Below are 22,615 nucleotides of genomic sequence, written 5' to 3'. Positions count from 1 at the left end.
GAGTAAGTAAGAAGCATACTTAAACCGGTTTGCTTATAATTTGCTGATGCAGGTAGGGGGAAAATATATAAAAATTTGTGCCATAAATAAAAAAAAAAAAAAAATAAAATAAACTATTAATTGAGCATTTTTCTGTAATTAATCGCGATAAATCGCACCTAACATTGAAGTTTTTAATATATGTGACCCTGCCTGTGAAAACCCAGCTAAAGTCATTTTTTTGTGATTCAGTGTTTTTTACATAAAATCATCCTACACAATGTAAAGAACATTCTGTGAAAATATAACCTTGATATCTTTAAAATTGACTGAGTAAGGCCATGTCAAAGATTTGCTCAAATTCGGCCTCAGAAAATCATATTTTTGAGAAATTCCAATTTAAAGATAAGTTATTTTTTAAAACTGCAACACATTTGATCCATAGTTATCCTGCATATGTGACTTATAACACATTAAAGCTGAGATTCTCCCCTTTTTAGTGATATATGACACATCAGTGGAAAAATTCTTAAAGTTTTGTAAAACAGATCTATTTATTATGATGTACATGTCCAAAAAGCTAAAAGCATAAAAACATTGAAATGAATGGGGGTACCACAAGAGCTTTATCGTAGCAACAATTACCATGTCAATTCAGTGGAATGATTTGTATAACTTTATTAGTAAAATGAAATATCAGTGAAATGTCAATAATATATCAATTAAATAACATACCATTTCTCATTCTCTGAAATTATCATTCTCTTACTGGCCCACGGTGTAACATTGAGTAAATCTGGAGTAAAAAATAAATAAACAAATAAAATTTCAAGGGATAGTTCACCCCAAACTACAATTCTGTCATAATTTACTCACCCTGATGTTGTTCCAAACCTGTATGAGTTTCTTTCTTCTGCTGAGCAAAAAATAAGATATTTTAAAGAATGTTTGTAACCAGACAGTTGACAGCACCCATTGACCGCCAACTGTCTGGTTACCAACATTCTTTAAAATATCTTATTTTTTGTTAAACAGAAGCAATAAACTTATACAGGATTGGAATAACATGAGGGTGAGTATGAGTATGAGTAAATCATTTTTGGGTGAACTATCCCTTTAACAGGTCAGTCTCAAACTTTGTACACATTCTAAAATTGTCTAGATGCAAAATAAAATCCTGAGTGACAGCAACTCTCCCTCCTTGAAAAATAAAGAACACTTTTCCCCATTGAAATACTTGCAGTTGCAAGAGAAACTGATTTTCAGTTTCACATCTGGACTTCCAGCATTCGAAGCAAATTCTTCTTGCTGGTGTTCCCTCTTCATGTTCGCCAGACAAATAGTGGGGTTCAATCACCAGAACTGGCTTGTCCTCCTCATCATGTTGGTCACTGCCTGAAAAAGCAAAGATCAATTTTTTTTTCAATTCAAAGCAAGATACCTAAAAACATGATTGTGTAACATGCAAGAATGGGAAGTGGGTTTAATTTCACATTTAAAATGGACATTGAAGCATTTTATATGAAAATATCAGAAAATATTTTTTCAGTTTAGTCAGACTGGATCTAATTAATTGAGGGGAGAGCATAGGAACAAGAAACAGCCTATAAGTTAGGTGGTTAGCAGACTTCAATTCAGAGTGTAATGAAACAAATAAACATCATGCCATAACGTAATTAATTTAAACTGACTAAATCCCAATCAACAAATGTAATAAACATTTAAATCCACTATTTTTGCATCGCAGATATGTATAGCATTACATTGGCTGGACACTGACAGTAGGCTATACATTTACATATTTATAAAACAATAATAACACAAACTTACCGTCAAATTCCTCGTCAGTTTCGTCAAAGAAGTGTCCTGTTCATCATCACAATCATCCTCCAGAAAGTAATCCGCAATAAAACCGGTTAAATCATAATTTGAGTTCAATTCCACCGAGATTAATATCAAGCTAGCTGTTTAAGCAAGCAGCTATTTTCCGTTCCTGCTCATACTTCGGTGTCGCCGGCGAAGCCATGGCCATGTCAGATGTCAAAACAACGCATTACGTTACCATCATCCAGCAAATAACACGTAGCAGGCCAAAAATGTCCTTAAAATTAGTTTAATATTATTGGCAGAATACTAAGATACAAAACAAATAAGCAGTTCTTAAATAATTGGCTATGACAAGAAAAAATCACCACAGACATCTAAACGCGGCTGACATCTCTCTCTCTCTTTGCATTGTGTTGACCTGGTTAGTTACCGGCGCTCGCGGATTGATATTAAAGTCTGTTTTTACTCTTTCTAATAGAAAATACACAGAAAAGAAGTTCCTGAACCGATTGATATACGAATCAGCAGTGTTGTTGCGCGAAATAAACCCAGAGACGACTGAAATCAATGTTAAGGAAGCCCACGTCCGTTTTTTTTTTTGCGCAAAAGTATAACGTAGTGTCAATAAAATCATTAATTTCAGTATTTATCATGTTATAAATGAAAATGTAAATATTGCATCTCAAAACCAATAGTATAATCTATCATTTACAGCAATAAACACACATGGACTATTTTTGTCATTTTTATGGCTATGACTACTTTGACGCTCGTTAACTCATAATTCGATTCTGCGACTTTAGCCGGGGTTTCACAGGCGGGGTCACATATTTTCATATTCTAATAATTTCACAGTTAATCTCCAAATTATTGTAGAAAAACAACATAAAGACAGTTATTTTAAAACGTGTTCTAACAGGTAGGAAATATACAGAAATTAACAATAACATAAAAATATTTAACGCGTGTTAAAAAAAACGTGTTAATTTTGCCAGCCCTAAAAAATATCTTGGAAAAATATCTTCACATGATCTCTGAATTAAGACATCATTGAGATGACCAGCTGCGATCATGACGAACCTGGGTGAGAAAGATCTGTGATGCACATGATGTGTTTTGATCACGGGTGGGTGTCAGAGCTGCCAATCTGTCACAGATGAAGCGTTGTTCCAATGGCAATCTACAGCACTGACGACATGTTTGCCAATGTAAATGAGTCGCGCGCGTCGAGTGTCCTGCAGTTCGCTGTGATTAAAGTGATTTGTTTCTTATTTATTATCATTTATTTGATTAAATCATTTAAATACAGAATATATAATTGTTTCAGCTAGCGTGGAAAAGAGCAGCATGTACATTGCATGGTCTCTCTCCTTTTGTGTTCTACGAGAGAGAAAGAAAGTCACATGGGTTTGGAACGACGTAAAGATGAATAAATCATGACAAAAATGAAAGCATTCATCACGAACCCATCCCACACGTTTCTGCTCGACGCTTTTATGCCTGACAAACAGAGCCCTTGACTAGAACAACAGCGAACGCGTCAGCATGAACACACCACGTGTCTCCTGACATTTCATGGCCTTCATCGCCACACTCTCCTGTGCTCGTCGATGAGTCCCGGCATCACGAGGACCGAGCGAGGCCGACGGGAGTCTCTTAACGCGACTGAAGTGTCTGTAAATGACAGAGGCGCATCAGTGTGACTCATGCGTTTCAAGAGCACACGTTCCCTTCACTCTCTCTCAGATATCAATGCCAGACCACATCTGATCATATGCATATATATGAGAAACAACAGATAGGCTAGTATTTGCACAGGGTGTTGATTGATTTGGCCAGAGGAGGACTGGTCCCTCGACTGAGACTGTCACCTTGATATTGTCGCCTCTGGGGACACATGATATTCAGCAGTGTTTCTGATTCGACTGTCGGAGAACTGGACGATGACATCACGGTTTTCTACAGAGCTGCTTTAATTGAACTCATTTCATATTTGATGATTTTTGTATTATTGAACGAAACTGAATCAACACTGAACTGAGCAAGAGCCGCTTTACAGCAGAATTGAACCCTGTTTACATCACTGAATTATTATTTTCCTGTTTCAATATTCGGTAATATTGATATTCATATGATAAATATTGATATTCAAAATTTACGAAGACACATGGAGAAATGGGAAAACAGAGCGGGACGCTTCTTAAACAAATCAAAATAAGAAAGAACTTCGTTCTGATGTGCATTGTATATTAAGTAAACATCCTACAGTTTGACTACAAAATATTACTAGCTAAAGGAATTGCTTATTCTGATTATTACGTCAGTTACGCTTTCTTAATATATATAATTAGACTAAACAACTCCTCTAGCAAGAAGAATTCTTCTGAACATTGATGTTTTATCATATTGCTTTTATCACTGATTTATAAAAGCAAAAAGACAATTGAGGCCATACATTATAGTGATTTTACCACGATGGCCATGTTTTAGAACAGCGAAAACACTGTTGGATAGTGTTCATGTCATCAGCTATTGTTTCTAATCATATTTAGTCAATCTTATCCTGTTTTGTATATAAACTTATACTGATTTATTATAGGCTATTTATGTGATAAATTAACACGGTAAAACAAGACACTTCTCAAAATCTATAACAGTAAAATTCAGTACACACAGTTTTTCAAGTTCAAATCCACCGACGTTAATCTTCTAACTCTCATAGCTGCTTTCGGACAAAAATGGCGGATTATGATTGGTCAGGTCGCCCGTCAATCAAACTCCCTGCGACGGGTGAATTGACGCTAATTTAAAAGTGAAAGTAAAATACACAGTGCCGCACCAGCTTTTTATAAGCTTTTTATGTTTTTACATTTTAAACACCCCCCCCCCCCCCCTCACCGTCACATCTCTAGTGTAGAGTTACATTCAAACTATTTTAAGCCATGTTTGTTTTCAAGAAAAAGAAAAAAAAAACGTTTAAATATGTAATTTTGGTGATCAAAGATGAGTTTTAAGGGATACAATTATTGACTACAGGGGGACTTTAAAACGGCACACGTAATCCCAAAATAAACAAGCTGAGGCCCACCTGCTCCCCCTCTTCTTCACGCTGACAGCTCTGCGTCAGTCCCGACCCCTCTGTAACCGTATACACACACTGCCAATTAGCATCCCCCACCTGTCGTGCCAGTTCAGTGGCGTTGGCATCTGCTGGGTGTGAAATTGGCCACAGCCGATCTGACTTTCATCCGTGAACTCTGCCAAACCCCGGCTGCGTCTTAACCTGGGCGGGCCACGACCTCCAGCGGCAGACAGACTGAGGGACGGGACGGGACGCTACACACACCTATTCTCAATGGATGCTGTCACATCTCGTTTCGCCCTGTTTACTGGGCGATGTAACGTGATACGCCGGTTACGGACTGCTTTCGGGGCACGTGCAATCAGAAGCGGCAATAAGAACTTGTTTTAATGCATTATGAATGAGATTTAAATAACATTACTGTCTGTTTGTTTGTTTATCTTCTACGGCTCTGGTCCAAAACCTAGTGAGCAAAGTCGCTGTCAACATTGGAATGAGAACATAATACATGATGAATGTAATTTAAATAACATTGTTAACGCTTTACAATAAGGTTCGTTAGTTAACATTAGCTAATGTATTAACTAACAATGTCGAGCAAAACATTTGTTACAGTATTTATTCATCTTTGTTAATGTTAGTTAATAAAAATACAGCTGTTCTTTGTTCATGTTAGTTCACGGTGCATTAACTAATGTTAACAAATACAACCTTTGATTTTAATAACGTATTAGTAAATGTTGAAATTGATATTAACTAAGTATTAATGCTGAAGAAGTATTGTTCATTATTAGTTCATGTTAACTAAGGTAGTTAACTAATGAACCTTACTGTAACGTGTTACCATAGCATTCTCACTTATTAGGAACTTTTTTAAGAAATTATTTGAAAAGCTTTTACATTTATATTTTGGCCTGGGGACGATTTGACCAAAAATATTATAAATATCTTAATTTACCATTAATGGGGAAGGAAATGCTTTCCACAAATTTGTTAGACCTTAAGAATGAATGTAAACATGTAAACGTGTTTGTTCACAATTAAACTCCACAGCCACTTTTTAAGTGTTACTCCAGTCTTCAGTGTCACATGATCTTTCAGAAATCATTGTAATATGATGAGATTTGCAGCTCGAGAAACATCCATTTTGAAAACTTTTTATGTTTTGCTGCTTCATATTTTTGTGGAAACCATGATATTTTTCTGGATTCTTTAATGAATAGAAAGTCCAAAAGAATAGCGTTTATTAATCTTTCTATGCATACTTTTGATTTGCCACATCTGTCGATTAATTGAACAATCAATCGTATACAAAATATTATAATAATAAACAGTAGCAGCACTTCTTTTCTAGTGTTTCTTGAAAATCAGATTTAAAGCAAACATCTTCAAAACATCTAAGACCACTGAGATCACTGGCAGAAAGTGCTCTGTGCTATTTCTGAAATGCATCTGCGTTCCTAATAAATCTTCATGACTCCAGGAAAGTGAATGAACCGAGCGGCCGTTAAACAACATGCTTGTTTTTAAGCAAAAGGCTCATTTCTAGACCTATTATTCCAAGCAAATCCAACGGTATTTTGCATATTTGCTTTGATTTTGAAGTCCTCCCAGAACACTAATTATAGCACATTTGTTTTTCTGTCAGATGAAACTGATTTGGAAGAGACAGAACAGGGATCTTAGGCTGACAGCCAATAATGTTGTGTGAAATAAACAATCGATATATGTCCGCGCTCGGCTCGATAGCTGAAGTCTCAGAAGGACTTCAAGGCATCTCTCACATGGGCGTTCAGGTGACAGGGGGTTGTTTTCCCAGCAAGGCTTTGCTTTCCTAGAGACGGAGACATTTCTCAGCCACGTCAAGCGCGAAACATTGCACCCGACAGATATCTGTGGCTGACAAACTGGCCAATCATGAAGCCTTCAGTTATGACATCATAAAACAACCGCCATACAAGCGTGAAACATATTGAACCATCAATCCTGCAATCAAAGCTTGAAATCTGAGCACATTGTTTGTGTGCTAAAGCCAAACGCTCTGCATTAAACTCGTAACCACATTTTTACATACAGTGATGTTTGCACATATGCAAACTAGATAGTTCTCACAAATGTATTTTCATCTTTGTTTTAAGGATGTTCAGTTACTTTATACGTTTCAAAATTGACAACGAATAAGCTGTTATTAACCCTTTAAAACCGGCTGTGTCGTCGCCGACAAGCGGCCGACATAATTAGCGAGCCGTATTCATTTGAGCGTAACTCTTCAACCGTTTGCACTATCAAAACCATTCAAATTGCCCCTGACAGTAGACAACATGCACTTTTCGGCAATACACGGCTTATTACGGTAATTTCATGTTTTCCGTCTGCAAACGACAGCAGCGCGGGAAGGAAGGATTTGAACAGAGCGATACGAAGCGCAGCAGGTTAGAGTGTTTTGAATTGCATAAAATAATAAAAGAAACGAACAAATACATGGAGAAAGAAGTGTTAGACAGCAGAAGAGGGGAGTGGGATGACTTTTAATGAAATTTGGGAGGCGGATGTCCGTTACTCTTTCACGTATCTAAGCATGTGTATGTGTGCGTGCCTATGAATGCGTGCATTTGTATGTGTGCGTGTATGAAAAAAAGTGTCCTAAATGAAAACTCTGCAACCCAATGTCACAAAAAAAGACTTGTATATATGTATTATAGTTCATTTTTCAACTTTAAAGTGTTAGTTTCTTTCGTTCATGAATTTTGCAGTTTTTTTTCTAAATAAAAATCAGTACATTTATTCTCGTTTTTTTTTTATTTTTGTCTATTTAAATTCTATTTACAAACTCGCCACACACAATAATGGTCAATAAGTGTAAGTTGTTGAAAGCTAATCTTTTTCTGACAAAGATGACACCTTGCACACATGAAGATAGCACATTGTTTTAGGATTGTACAGTCAAAAAATCTAATTATGTGAAAAACACCTATTTTAGCTTCAGGTTCTAAAGGGTTAAAATAATTAGCATTTAACATAAAATTGAGTATTTACACACACACACACACACACACACACACACACACACACACACACACACACACACACACACACACACACACACACACACACACACACACACACACACACACACACACACAAACAAACATTAAATGTTACTTTCCCAGTGAATATCATTGTTACTGTAGGTGCTTTTCTTCAGACACACCAAATCAAGACCTTTATCAGTATATATTAATCAGTCCATTTCTAGTTACTAGGTGGTTATTTACTGAACGAAGCAAGTTTGTGAGATTTTTTTAACCAGTTTTATCAAAATCAATGTAAATGAGTTTAAAAGTATATAAAAACGGTCGTCAAACCAATTATCGTCCTACTTCTAGTTTCTAGGTTGCTTACTGAACCAAGTAAGATTGTGTTAACCAGTGTGTCTAACTCTCATGAGATGTAAATCGTTCTGAAAAGCCCCAACCGTAAGTGAATAACAGCAAGCAGCACAAATTACTGATCACTAATGAACTAAATATGCTGACCTCAGAGTCTAAACAACAATGCAACATCGATGGATCTTGCTGGAAAACCGCCACTCACGTCGGCTAAGCGATATTCACAAAGCGGCCCTCCAATTGCGAGTCCAACAGTAACTTAAAGGTTACAGCCTAATTATACGAGGCTTCTGATTTCAAAGCCTCTCGTCTCATTAAAGCATATTGGCCTCCTAACACCAGCTGAGGCTTCCCGGTCTATCGCTCCTGGTCTCTGGCGGTGGAAACCTTCTCCAAGGGAACCGCGCGATGGGATCGGATCCACGGCGGGAGCGTTCGGATCTACATGGCCTGTTTTCCTGCTCTACGCCTCATTACGGAAAGGGATACAGTGGGAAATCAATGGTGATTGCAGATTTGATTGAATGGGATGTGTTTTGCTCAGTGTGGTTTGGACATGCTAGGAAATTACTGTAATGTTCTGAGGTCGCGCTAGTATTACAAATGATGATGGATTTAATCTGCTGTCGGATGGAAACGATAACAAGAGCCTTCAGGAAGACTGGCTCTTAGTCGTCTTGAACTGAGTTTTTAATGGCAATTACAAATAGAGGTAATTCAAAAGTCAATTCCTCGTTATGTTTCGAAACTACATCTATTAGTAGTTTTTACAGTCTCTCCAATTACATTGTTTTGCATTGTTGGCAAACTGATAACTTGTGTTGTGACCCCATACTGCACATTTACGCTGCTTTAAAGGGATACTCCACTTTTTTTGGAAATAGGCTCATTTTACAACTCCCCCAGAGTTAAACAGTTGAGTTTTACCGTTTTCGAATCCATTCAGCCGATCTCCGGGTCTGGCGGTACCACTTTTAGCATAGCTTAGCATAGATCATTGAATCGGACAGGACCATTAGCATCTCTCTCAAAAAAATTATCAAAGAGTTTCGATATTTTTCCTATTTAAAACTTGACTCTTCTGTAGTTACATCGTGTACTAAGACCGACGGAAAATGAAAAGTTGCGATTTTCTAGGCTGATATGGCTAGGAACTATACTCTCATTCCTGCGTAATAATCAAGAAACTTTTGCTGCCGTACCATGAGTGCAGCAGGACGTAATGATCCTATTTCCAAAAAAAGTGGAGCATCCCTTTAACTGGTAAAAAATGTTTCAACGTCATTCAAGTAATATAAAACCCGACGGTTTTAATCTGCCGTCGGATCAAAATCATATCGAGAGCCTTCAAAAATATTTAGCTCCCAAGTTCTTGGTCCTTTTTTATAGAGTTTTTCTTTTTCTTTTACGTCAATAACTCATAGATGTGATTCAAAAGTCAATTTGAAGTCGTTGCGCTTTTGCACATCCAAACTTAGCCAAACTTAATTCGATAAAAAATAACATTAAATATAAACATTAATTTATGAAGCTAAGCAAATAACTGCACGCTTTTGCACATCTACTAGTTTTTAGCATATCTCTCCAATTACATTTTTTTATGCATTTTGTTCTGCATTATTGGCAAACCGAAAACTTTTGACCACATAATGCACATTTATGATGCTTTAACTGGTAAATTATTGCTTTAACAGGTAATAAATGAAGAGTTCAGATGCAAAAGCCTCTAAGTGCCATCTGAAATTTTCTTCTACAATGATCATTTTGATCAAGCTCGTATGTTTAATTTCTGTAATTTCACTTAAATGACAACGAAAATGATCTATTATTTGTCATTTAAGTGAAATGACTGAACTTAAATATACAAGCTTGATAAAAATGATCATTCTAGAAGAAAATTTCATATGGCACTTAGAGGCTTTTGCATCTGAACTCTTCAAATAATGTTTTAAAATCTGACGGTTTTGATCTGATCTGATTTTGCTCATGAGTTCTTTGGTCATTTTGAATTTTATGTAAATAACAAACAGAAGCGATTCAAGTCAATTCTGCTTTACGCGCATCTCTTAGTTGTCAGTCTTTCCAATTACATTGTCTTATCCAGTTTAACTTCTCAAAGAAATATTGTTTTGCCTTATTTGCATTATACCTTTTGACCCCAAACTGCACATTTGTTCCAGGACATTCACTAATAGTCTTGTTTGTTGGAATCTAACCATGTTAATCTAACCATCTGCTCTTGGAAGAAAACTCCTTGGATTGTTCAATGGATGAAAGGGATGTTTGTTTTCCAGGAAAACCGTTTGACTCTTTACAGAATGTTCCAGTTGATCGCTAGCAACAGCGTTTATTGCATAATGTTCATTGTCACAGACAATAATTTAGACTCAATCCTAAATAACTTTGTAATTTAGTTTAAAATTCGCATTTTGCTGTGTGGAATCTCATCTAAAGCATGTTTGACAAATAAAAATAAAAAAAACAAGTGCATGCGGCAAGCAAACAAGGTGGTGTGTTTTTAGAAACCGTCCTGTAACCACTTGAAAGAATGTTGACACAGTAGCCAAGAGCCTCTCCAAGGTCTGTTTCTAATATCCCAATATTCCATTACAGATCCCCGGATAGGTATGTGAAAGAAACACATTTGTGAAGCAAGCGTGAACACACACACACACACACACACATGCAGGTGCACTGCAGCATTAACCAGCAGCAGCTGACAGTGAGAGCAACACGCAGCGCTAACGCTAACCAGCTCCAGCTGACATCAACACACGAACGGTAGCGCAGGAGAAGCTCAGACCTCTCCACGCTCAGGAGTCACGAGTCCGAGCAGATTCTGCATTGATGTCGGAGCCGCTGCACCCCCACGGCAGGGTAAAAGTGAAGTCACATGGACCAAATGCAGGCCGACGTGTCGGAGGCCCCGGTCAGGAATGAGAATTCATCAAAGTCACTCCCCAGCAGCGGCCCGACGTTAAGCTCAAGTCAGCATTTCATTGTTTTGTGAATGACCTGGGGGATTGACACCCTGCCGAGCGAACACATTCCCCCGCATGTTTGCTCTGGCGAGGGTGCGGCTCGCTTTGGTAGATCGCACTGGCAAAAACAAACGAGCAGCAAGTTCGTCTCATTCGAGTTGAGAGAGTCTATGAAACCAATCCATCTCAAAATGGACTCTAAATAGTTGGAAAACAGCGAATCTAACTAGTAGTTTACAACACTGAGAATCATTAAGAAATATCTACTATTTAAGAAGATATTTATATTAAAAGAAATGTGTTTTTTTTTTGTTATATCATTTATTATTAGAATACATTTTAATTTACTATTATTTATTTAAAGGCAAGTTTAAATAGCATTAAATATAAACAAATACAAATTTATATGATATAATACTCATATGGTATTATTATTATACATTGTTACATTTGTGCTAAATAAATAAAAAGTTAGATTTTATATTCAAAACCTGTAAAAAACAAAACAAGCCAGACTTAATTCGATAAAAATAACATTAAATAGAAACATTAATTTATAAAGCTAAGCAAATAATTATATAACTGAGCCATAATGATAATGTAAGCTGCATAAATAAATGTGTATTTCAAAAAAATTTATATATAAAATGAAAAGCTACACAACAAATTATTAAAAGAAAATCAACTAACTACACTGATTTAATAAGATTTTAAATGTTTATTATTATTTATTATAATAATTATAAGATAATTCACTATTATTATAATTTATTTTAATGTATTGTTATTTAATCCGTATCTATTAAAAACAACAGGATAAATGAATGTAAATAGCATTAAATATGGAAATATAAATAATTCATTTATATAATACACATTATGTCTTATTTAATTTTACATTAAAACTTAATATAGTGCACTAAATAAACAAGAATAATAGCCCATAGGCATATTGCTAATACAAGCTGTATAGATAAATCTGTATTGTAGTAGTTAGTAGTTAAATCACATAATTAAAAACTGAAGTAAAAGTCTTCGTAACACAATTATAATTTTTTTAAACTCAGAAATGATCATATGTATGAGATTTATCACTTGTAATTGTGTCACACCAGGATAGAACGAGCTGTAATTTGTTGTTTATCTCGATTTAGTAAAAAAAGAAAAAGATTTCTATGAGACTACGGCAAAATATGATAAAGCGACAAGAGATAAATACAAAAAATATATTTAGAAATCTTTTGAACAAAATCATACAACATAATGTTTATGGATCATGCACCAGTAAAAACAGAGGAAACGGCTGACTCTTGTTGACTGGGTTTGGAGACGCGTCGAGTGTTTAGCTGACATGTGAGCTGTTATTAGGACACTGTGCCTGGACTGACGGATGCAACCGGTGCACACACACACACACACACACACACACCACTCGAGAAACAACAACAACAACGAGCTATTCAGTGTCAGGCACACCATCACATGACTCTGGCATTTGTATATTATCTAGGAAACGGGAACGTCTCTTTTCCATCCCCCACATTTCAGCTCCGCTTCCGGCCTCTCTGTCAATAGTGTCCAACAGCTGCGGTTCAACCGGCTTCTGAGTAACTAGGTTAGACGGGACAAATGCATGCTAGTTGGGTACAGTATTGGGAAACTAATGGGAATCTGTCATTTGCAATGAGCAACTCATAAAGATAAGCATCCAAGGTTGGGCTTTATTTTAAGGTGTCATTGTTACAGTGTAATTATATATTTAAGTACTGAGTAATAGTAAGCAACTACATGTACTCACTATAGGGTTAGGGTAGGATTAGGGTTTGGTTGGGGGTTAGTTGCATGTAATTATGCATACTTTACTGTTATTACTATGGTAAGTACATGTAACATATGTAACAAGAACACTGTAAAATAAAGTGTTACCGCATCCAAACATCCAGGTAATTCTTTCATCTGTCGCACAAAATATAATCCAATATGTTAGTTTTACAACATCATCAAATGTGAAGCGTGTGTGTGTATATGTGTGTGTGTGTGTGTGTGTGTGTGTGTGTGTGTGTGAGTGAGTGAGAGCGTTTGTGTGAGTGAGTGAGTGAGTGAGCGAGTAAGCGAGAGAGTGTGTGTGTGTGTGTGTGTGAGTGAGTGAGTGAGTGAGTGCGTGAGTGAGTGAGCGAGAGTGTGAGCGAGAGTGAGTGTGCGTGTGTGTGAGTGAGTGAGCGTGAGTGAGTGAGTGAGTGAGTGAGTGCGTTTGTGTGTTTGAGTGAGTGAGTGAGTGAGTGAGTGTGTGTGTGTGTGTGTGTGTGTGTGTGAGTGTGAGTGTGCGAGTGAGTGTGCGTGTGTGAGTGAGTGAGTGAGTGAGTGAGTGAGTGTGTGTGCGTGAGTGAGTGTGAGTGAGTGAGTGAGTGAGTGAGTGTGCGTGAGTGAGTGAATGTGCGTGAGTGAGTGAGTGAATGTGCGTGAGTGAGTGTGTCTGTGTGAGTGAGTGAGTGAGTGAGTGTGTGCGTGAGTGAGTGAGTGAGTGAGTGAGCGAGAGTGTGTGTGTGCGAGTGAGTGAGCGAGAGTGTGAGCGTGAGTGAGTGAGTGAGTGAGTGTGTGTGTGTGTGAGTGAGTGAGTGAGTGAGTGTGTGTGCGTGAGTGAGTGAGTGAGTGAGTGAGTGAGTGAGTGAGTGTGTGCGAGAGTGAGTGAGCGAGAGTGTGAGCGTGAGTGAGTGAGTGAGTGTGTTTGTGTGTTTGAGTGAGTGAGTGAGCGTGTGTTTGTGTGTGCGAGTGAGTGCATTTATGTGTGTGTGTGTGTGAGACGGCAAGCGATGATTGGTCGGAAAGCAACGTGTAGTCTGACATGTTTCTTGTCCACGACACAACAAGATTTTAGGAGTCAAAATCACGTAATCTGACGCAGTGACTATCGTAACACACAAAAAACTGTGTGATCTGAACCAGGCGTAATGCAGTGTGGGGGGGAAACACTGATGTAACTCGTTACAGTAAGAGTCGCAAAGTTACGAGAATAACAAGTTACTTCCCAGCACTGATTCGCCGGCCTTCTTTAAATATCACGGCCTTGAATATGAAGTCATGCTGCGGTCGAGCAGGAAATCTGCTGCGCTGCATTGTCTATAAAAATGGAAAACGTAGTCAGTACCAGAGGACTCTCGGCTGGATCTCTTTGTTCTGGTCCGGGCAGGACACACACACACAGCACAATGCAACACACACCTGCATTTTAAAAAGAAAAGCAGCAGAATCTCGAACGCTGAGGTCGGCAGGAAGGCGTCACAAAGAAACAGTGAGTGTTACAAATGAGCTCACTGACCAGATTCATTATCTGCTAATGCAGAGCACATGGATGATTGGAAAACAACTCTGGCTTTTGTGCATCTTCGCAAGGTCAACGCAGTCAGAGGAGCTCACGAGTCTCCGCAGCACCTCGAGTCCCGGCTCGAGCGAGAGAATCTGATGACCGTCGACTCCCAGGGGCCAAAGACACCCGCTCAATGGGCCCCTGTGTTCTCCAGACTGCATTAATACAGCAGTGCGCTGAATATCTCAGTGCTAGAGGTCAGAGGTCAGATGCCTCAAGCAAACAAGATACAACAAATGAATGGATTCTGGGTCGGGTTTGGGGCAGTTTTTCTTATACTGTATATCTATACGTTTTCAATTAATAGGGATGGGCGATTTATCAGAAATTTTGATTGCAATATTTATGCATTTGTTCTAAAACTGTTTAAAGCAAGGAGTAAAAATCTAGTTAAAAAAAATAAAAAAATCAAGTAATGTTTTCCACACTGTTTTTCATTAAATCAACAGAAGGAAGGAAGATTAATTATTATTTTGATTTATATGCACCAATATAACAATACACAGTATGTAATAAAAATATTTAAAAAAAATGACATAAAACATTTTTATAAAAAAATTAAAAAAACACTTAATGCTATTTGGGAGATTTGATTCACACAAATGAATCAATTTATAAAAAAAATAATCAGAGACTTGAATCAGTAAAAAATAAAATTTGTTAAAAAATTACCAATTTGAACTGATTCATTGAAACACAAACTTTTATGCAATTGTGTGCCACTGAAATATGAATCAAAGCCGTTGTTAAAATATACATTAAAATAAATATAAACAAATATATTGTCACGAACAATCTCATAATTATAAACATCCAAACGGCATGTTTTGAGAAAATTAATGACCGAGAAAAATTCAACATCAAAATTATTGCTGCTTTCTTTTATATCTCCAGTAAAAATATCCCCCAAAAATTCTGTGAATATTCTATATATTGCCCCGCGCTATTAATGAATGAACAAAAATACAAAAATACAAAAATAAATTATAAAAGATTATTATTAAAAAATAAAAATATATATAGTTAAAAATTAGTATATAAATATTTAATCTATTTAAAAAAAAACCTTTTAATTAAAAAAGTATTATTAATTTTAAATAAAAGTATTATTATCTAAATTCAAAAGAACAGCATTTATTTAAAATAGAATATTTTCTATTCTAATAAAATCATACTTTGACAAATATTTTTAATTTTGGAGAATCTATACGTCTACTTGCTCAGAGAAGACCATAAAGTGCATTTAGCCATTTAGGGTGGCGGTTTGGTTCGGTCTTAAACCTGTGACATGAATCACATGACGCACCACACTGAAGCCCCCAGAAAGCCCTGTGATGTGCAAAACGGTCTGGTCGATTGTGCTAACTGGAGGCAGTTGTTAACACATTAGGGTAGCCGTCATCTCCGACAGACCTGAACTGCCATAACAGACCGCAAGTCGATGGCAAATTACAGTAATTCACCAGATATTTGACACCAGTATACCTCGCCTCTGAACAACAGAGAAGAGACAGCTCGAAGAAGAGCAGCACAGGCTGATGTTGCCAAAATACATTAAACTTTTGCCCTGCGCACTGAACGTCTGAGCATGCATGACCACGGGTTAATATGATTGCAGAAGCTTTGGCTAATTTAAAATGCACGTAGAAAAAAACAATTCGGTACTTCAGTAAATCCTTTTAAACGGTCGCATATCAGCTTTAGGCCTGCGATGAAACTCTGCTTTCAAAAACATCCATCTTCATGCAACCTCTATAGGAAGAAAACGAGCTCATCGCCCACATGCCTGGTAACACTATCCTCTCACACTGACCTACATAGTGACCTTGCCTAATTTGCGAGATAAACAGCCGAGTGTGTGTGTGTGTGTGTGTGTGAGCTGTTGACGATTGTTTTTTGAAGGGCGGGACTGCAGCGCACATGAAGGTAAGCATCATCTTAAGTCTATTATTCCTGTGAGAGATATGGAGCTGCTCCAGTTTTACTGCGTATTTGTCAATGTCACCGGCGCTGTGTTTTCACTGCATTAAAACATGCATTGCTCGGCTCATGGCCATCTGTGTCGGGAAACATTACGTGGCCCAGATTAAACAGAAAGATCAGTTTGTGATCACTATGGAAGAAAGTGATCAAATAAATAATTCACTTTATTATTAATAACAGTCAGGTTACATTATTTATATTTTTTTAAAGTGTTGCTAGGGTGTTCAAGGCAGGGTTATTACATTAAACTAAAACCAAATCCATAAAAAAAAAAAAAAAAATTTTTAATTTTTCACAAATATTAAAGTTTTTTATTGTATTATTATTTCAGCGAGCTGCAAAGGCAACATTTCTCATTTCAACTTGTACTAAAATAACTAAATGTACTAAATAAAATAGCTTAAACTGAAATAAAAATGTATTGAAAAAAAAAAAATATATATATATATATATTTAAAAAAAAAAAATTATGAAAATGACAAAAACACAATAAAATTACGACAACTTTAACCATATTAAACCGGGCGTGTCGTCGGCGACAGTCACTCTTCAACCATGTGCACTATCAAAATAATTCACATTGCTCCTGACAGAAGACGGCTTACGCTTTTCAGCATATTTTGGTAATTTCGGAAATTAATTATTAATTAATTTTGGATTTGAACGAGAGATACGGAGCGAGATTTTTAGGAAATTTGGATTTAAAAAAAAAGAAAATTAAATAGCATACTATGCCTTAAACCCCTCTTAAATTAATCTCCATGAACACCCTTAATAAACTATTCTTCCACCTATTCGTTAGCCTGACGAGGTGATTTTGCATATCTGTTGATTTGGTGCATATTATAGAGTGTGTGTGAGTAATCATTAGCGGTGAATAAACATTATGAACTGTACATTTGTCTTTCTGAACGGGTGCATGAGCATGAGGATGCTATATGGCACTGAAGCGCGCGTCCTTTGTAGTGCGTTTCATCGCAATGCTCTCTTCGCTTTGACGTGTACATGTTTAATCTTTGAAGGTCTAAATGCAGAGAACTGTGTCTTGCACTCATGTACCCGAGGCTGAATGTAAAGCACATGTAAACACCCTCTGGCTCCGCCTACTACTGTAGCCACGCCCCCAAACTCTCACTATAGGTTGAGTTGGAAAGTGATTGACAGATCTGAGAGGGCCGTTCTCAGCGTTTAGATGGCCATGCCTGGGAGGCTCAATGTTCCAGTGTTGGGAGAGTATAAACCCATACTAATAGTAGTCAATAAACAATACACTTGTTTAAGAGTGTTATTTTAACATAAAATTTCACCCTCAACAAAAAAGCATGAGCTAAAACCTGACACTTTAATTATTGCTCACTGCATTTGTTTGGCACATGGTCGCGGATCTAAAAACAGCAGGGGCATTCACCGAAACACACTGCCAGGCCGTATCTGACGGACGTGGCACGGTAACGTTAGATGGAAAGATATAAAACTGGCTGGATGAGAACGCAGCGCTGCCCTTTCGCTCTCTATAGGTCAGCTTTATTTGAAGTGTGCAGTATGCAGTGTGGCAGAGCTGACACATGCACTCTAATTTGAGAGTGCTGCACTAAGACAAGCTATTTGCCAGCAACACAAAAAGTGTCCTCAAAAAATGTGTTGACGTTCACTCGATCGATTACCGGGTGCAGCAAGTTCCCGTGCCTCATTTGCATAATAATAATTGCCTAGAAAACTGATCACAGTCAAAAAAATTGTGTTTATGCACACAAAAGCCCTATTCGGACGGGACTAGTGTGACATGGAGAGGTGGTGTAGAGTAATAATCACCAGAGCTTCTCTGTGATTTTAGTCCCGTCTGAATGCGCATCTCAGTGATCATCACGGACAAAGTCAGTAAAGATCACGGTGACTTTTACCTTCAGTAAAAAGGTCCGGAAAAATGACCTCAGGTGATGCTAACCCCGTGCGAATAGACCCGCTGTAAATATGTACGTGAATATTTGTGTTTAAAAGTAGTTTTTTCCAAGTATGGAGACGCTCGAAAAAGCGTTCAGTTGCGTTGTAGACGCTGGGACGAGTCTGTGGCAAAACTCGTGTTTCACACACACCATTCAGATCAGAGAGAAGATCGAACGCACTTGTTAGAGGCACGAAACATCTTTTAGCGTTAGGTAAGAGCCTATTACCAACACAATCCAATCTGAAGTTAATTAATACATCGTTCTACCGAACAAACTGTTTTATATATATATAAATATAGGTTATATGTGTTTGCGCACGTGATTATCAGGAAGCTTGTAATACACACATGACGATGGCAAGGTGACGGCGATGCGCAAATCGAGTTACTCTCCCACTTCTGCTAGTTTTACTGAGATCTCTTATCCCGTGCGAATTGGCCATTAATATTACAGACGTCCTGTGGTAAAATTACATTACTCCATCTCCCCTTGTAAAGTTAATCCTGTCCGAATAGGGCTAAAGTGAACTAAAGTTCCAATCCATCGATATACACACACCTGTGAACGCACAGTGAATGCGATAACTAGCTACAATTGTCACATATATGTGACCCCTGGATCACAAAACCAGTCACAAGTCGCACGGGTATATCTGTGGCAATAGCCAACAATACATTGTATGGGTCAAAATTATCGATTTTTTCTTTTATGCCAAAAATCATTAGGATATTAAGTAAAGATCATGTTCCATGAAGATATTTAGTAAATTTCCTACCGTAAATATATAAAACATTTATTTTTGTGAGTGAATGCAGCACAATCGCCGACATAAATGAACAACTTTAAAGGAGATTTTCTCAATGGTTCGATATTTTGCACTGTCTATAGTTGTATCTCGGCCACATATTGTCCTATCCTAACAAACCATACATCAATGGAAAGCTTATTTATTCAGCTTTCAGATGATGTATAAATCTCAATTGCAAAAATTTTACCCATGTGACTGGTTTTGTGGTCCAGGGTCACACATATAGTCTACAGATGCACGCAGAAGAATCGCAATTACCATATTTTCTAGAATTTTAAGTCTCCATGTTTTTGTCAAATGCTTATAAATGCACGCCTGTGACAGGGATGGGCAGTATTTCAGAAAATACGTATTTGAAATACAAAATACTATTTTGTATTTTAAAGCCGCTGGGAAAAAATCGAATGTCATTTGTATTTAAATACATTTAAGATGAGTATTTTTGTATTTTCAAAATACATAAAATACTTTTTGCCAGTGAACCTCTTCATCAAGGTTCTGATTTCGTGCATCAACTAGTTCAGACACGCCCCCTCCTCCCGACCCCGATATTGATGCATGTGAGCTGCATTGGATCAGCAATTTTTTTGTTGATCCAATATTTGAGTCTTTCCACAAAAAAATGACATTCAGAATGAATCCGAGAAGGGCTGCGCGATTATGACAGAAAAATCATAATTGTCGATTACGGCCTTGAAATTGTAATTGCGATTATTAATTACGATTATCACAATTTACATTGGATGATGTTTTGAACAGCTTTATGCCATATTGTTATATCAAAACAAACCAGCTAAAAACTCCTCCGGAAAAACTTTCATTGCTTTTCTATAGCATTAAGCCTCAGGTATCAAATACTTAAAAAAAAAAAGATTTAAAGAAACCAAACCAAAGTCAAGTCAAGTCAAGTCATCTTCATTTATATAGCGCTTTTGTAGATTGCTCTAAAGCGGCTTTACAGTGATAATAAGAAATTACAGTAACAGAGATTTTGGCTTTATAGCAGCTCTAGAATAAAGTTATAGTCCAGCTAAAGTTAGTTTTGATTGGATTTGTACAAATATTCATGGTATTATAATGTTACACTAACTAATACTAAAACAATGGGGGAAAAAACCCTTAAGATAAGATTTTAAGCACACAGAATAATGTAAGTGTGCTTTTTGTAATTGTGCCTTTGAACGATTACATAATTGTGGCATCCATAACCCTAACCCTAACCCTAACCACGATTACAAATTCGCTTAATTAGAGATGCACCGATTACAATTTTCTAGGCCGATTCCGATTTCCGATTTTTCATTGAGTTTGACCTGCCGATACCGATTTTAGCCGATTCCGATCAAAAAAAATTCTAACCACTTTACAGCACACACAAATATTTATTTTCAATCTTTTCTTTAACCCTTTCACGCGTAAGTTTAAAATATTCGAACTGACACCCCCACCAGTGAGTTTTTTCAAGGCAAACGTTCCCTTTAATGTTTCCATGGCGACGCGTCACGCAATACACCGCAGCCACAATAATACTCAACAGATGTGTCGCTTTTATTTCGCTTTTCCTTTTTTATTCAAAATATTCACAAACTTGCTAGCCGTGTCATCAACTAGCCTATCTGATATTCCGATTCTCAAATACGTGTAAGTGAGTGTGTTTGGTCGTTTAAAAACCTTTATAAATAATCTTGATCTATAAACATGAGATGGGCGCCGCAATGTTGTCCTGTCAGTTGGATTTACAGCACGTGAATTCATCAGTTTCTCCCGAAATAAATGCAAGAAAGTGGCCGGTGAACTGAGAAGAATAGAGTAAACTTTATAGTTACTTCCACTATGTTTGTCTGATATGAATAACACATATGTCGGCAAATTCTATTTGAATAGATTGTTATTGCTGCTTCCACAGACATCAGTGTGTATTTTACAAACTCCAAATGTATTGTTTTATTCATGCTTATGTGCATTTAAATATCTGAAACCTAAAATAAACATTATGAGGTTGAAAACACTGCTTAGTTGTGATGACAGCGCTGAACGCGTCCGACTCTGGCTCAGCGCCAGCCAATGCGTGAAAGCACAGTTTGAATCTGGCAGTTATGCGACGTCACTGAACATTATAAATGTGGCACCGTACTCTCAGGGGCACAGACATAAAAATCCCATATGAGACCATACCGCTCAAAAGGTTAATCATGCGGCGCCCGAGTGCATTTGACCGGCAGAAAATCGGCATTTGTCAGACTGACCGGCCGGTCGCCGGTCATGGCCGATCACGTGAAAATCGGCCAATTCCGATCACCACCCGATCAATCGGTGCATCTCTACGCTTAATCGTGCAGCCCTAAGTCCGAGCTAATCAAATGTCTTCCGGCATTGCTGAAAGAAAGCTGCAAACAAAAAGCTGCATCCCGTCAGTGTAAGATCTTACCTTCAGCGAGTCGAAGCAGGCGATCACCCGTCCGTTCTCCACCTGGCAGCTCTTGGGCGGGTGCGCGAACTTGCATTCCTCGTCGCTGCGCGAGCACGTCCCTCTCTGAAACTGCCGGCACACCTCGAGAGTCAGCCATTTCGTGTCTCGTATCGACGCGATGTTTAAAGCCATAGCAAAAGTTGTGTCGAGAACCTGCAAGGCTCTATGGCGTCAGTAGATTGTTGACTTGGGTTTGAATAGTCTGCGAACGTATTTGTGTGTGTTGTTGTTGTTGTGGTTTTGAGGTTTGTCTCAGTTTGTTGGCGAGGCCCTTTAAATAGAGATGTCACATTCAGACCCCCGTTGGCTGTCGCATGGGAGATGGCCGCTCTCAGTGAAGCTGTCAATCTCTGTCGAGTCGTTCATCAGTCATTTAGTCCCAGGTGCACAACACTGGAGCGACAATAAGAACATGCTCCAGGTCTCCGAATGGTCTTGAGGCCGACGGTTGTGGAAAACTCTGCCTGAAGGCAATGGCTAACAATATCTAATAATGGTCCGTGAATGGAAAGAACGTGTTGGTTCCTTGTGCTTTGGCAAGTCTGAGGAATTGAGATCTTTTCGGAGGCCAAGCCAGTGTAGGATCGGGGCGGAGAGCAGCTTCAAGTAGGAACCACGTCAGAAAAGGCACTTTCTTCTGTCCGGGATCTGGAAAAGAAGGCCAAGATTTGATTTGGGTAAGAAGAAACAAGGCCAATAGAAGTTTCCCACATGAACATGACCATTTATAGGTGGTACAACATTGAATTTTAGTATTTTAGCATTTACTGGGGTCTAAATATTTAA

At 37.7% G+C, this 22,615-nt stretch overlaps 1 protein-coding gene across 50 annotated transcripts in view; it reads right to left on the bottom strand.

Moving 5' to 3' along the window:
- mbnl2 (muscleblind-like splicing regulator 2) overlaps window positions 1-22,615 on the bottom strand; it is a 79,875-nt gene that overhangs the window by 33,007 nt on the left and 24,253 nt on the right. For all 50 annotated transcript variants that reach the window (XM_084403214.1, XM_084403228.1, XM_084403192.1 and 47 more), the window contains exon 2: window positions 21,788-22,477. In XM_084403214.1, the coding sequence (XP_084259340.1) occupies window positions 21,788-21,961 (174 nt within the window). In that variant the 5' untranslated portion in view covers window positions 21,962-22,477. The remainder of the gene's footprint in view (window positions 1-21,787; window positions 22,478-22,615) is intronic.

The sequence above is a fragment of the Rutilus rutilus genome (assembly GCF_951802725.1).
Source record: "Rutilus rutilus genome assembly, chromosome: 2".
In the NCBI taxonomy this organism is placed as follows: domain Eukaryota; kingdom Metazoa; phylum Chordata; class Actinopteri; order Cypriniformes; family Leuciscidae; genus Rutilus; species Rutilus rutilus.
Note: the sequence above shows the minus strand (reverse complement) of the source record. Positions and strands in the feature narration are given on the sequence as shown.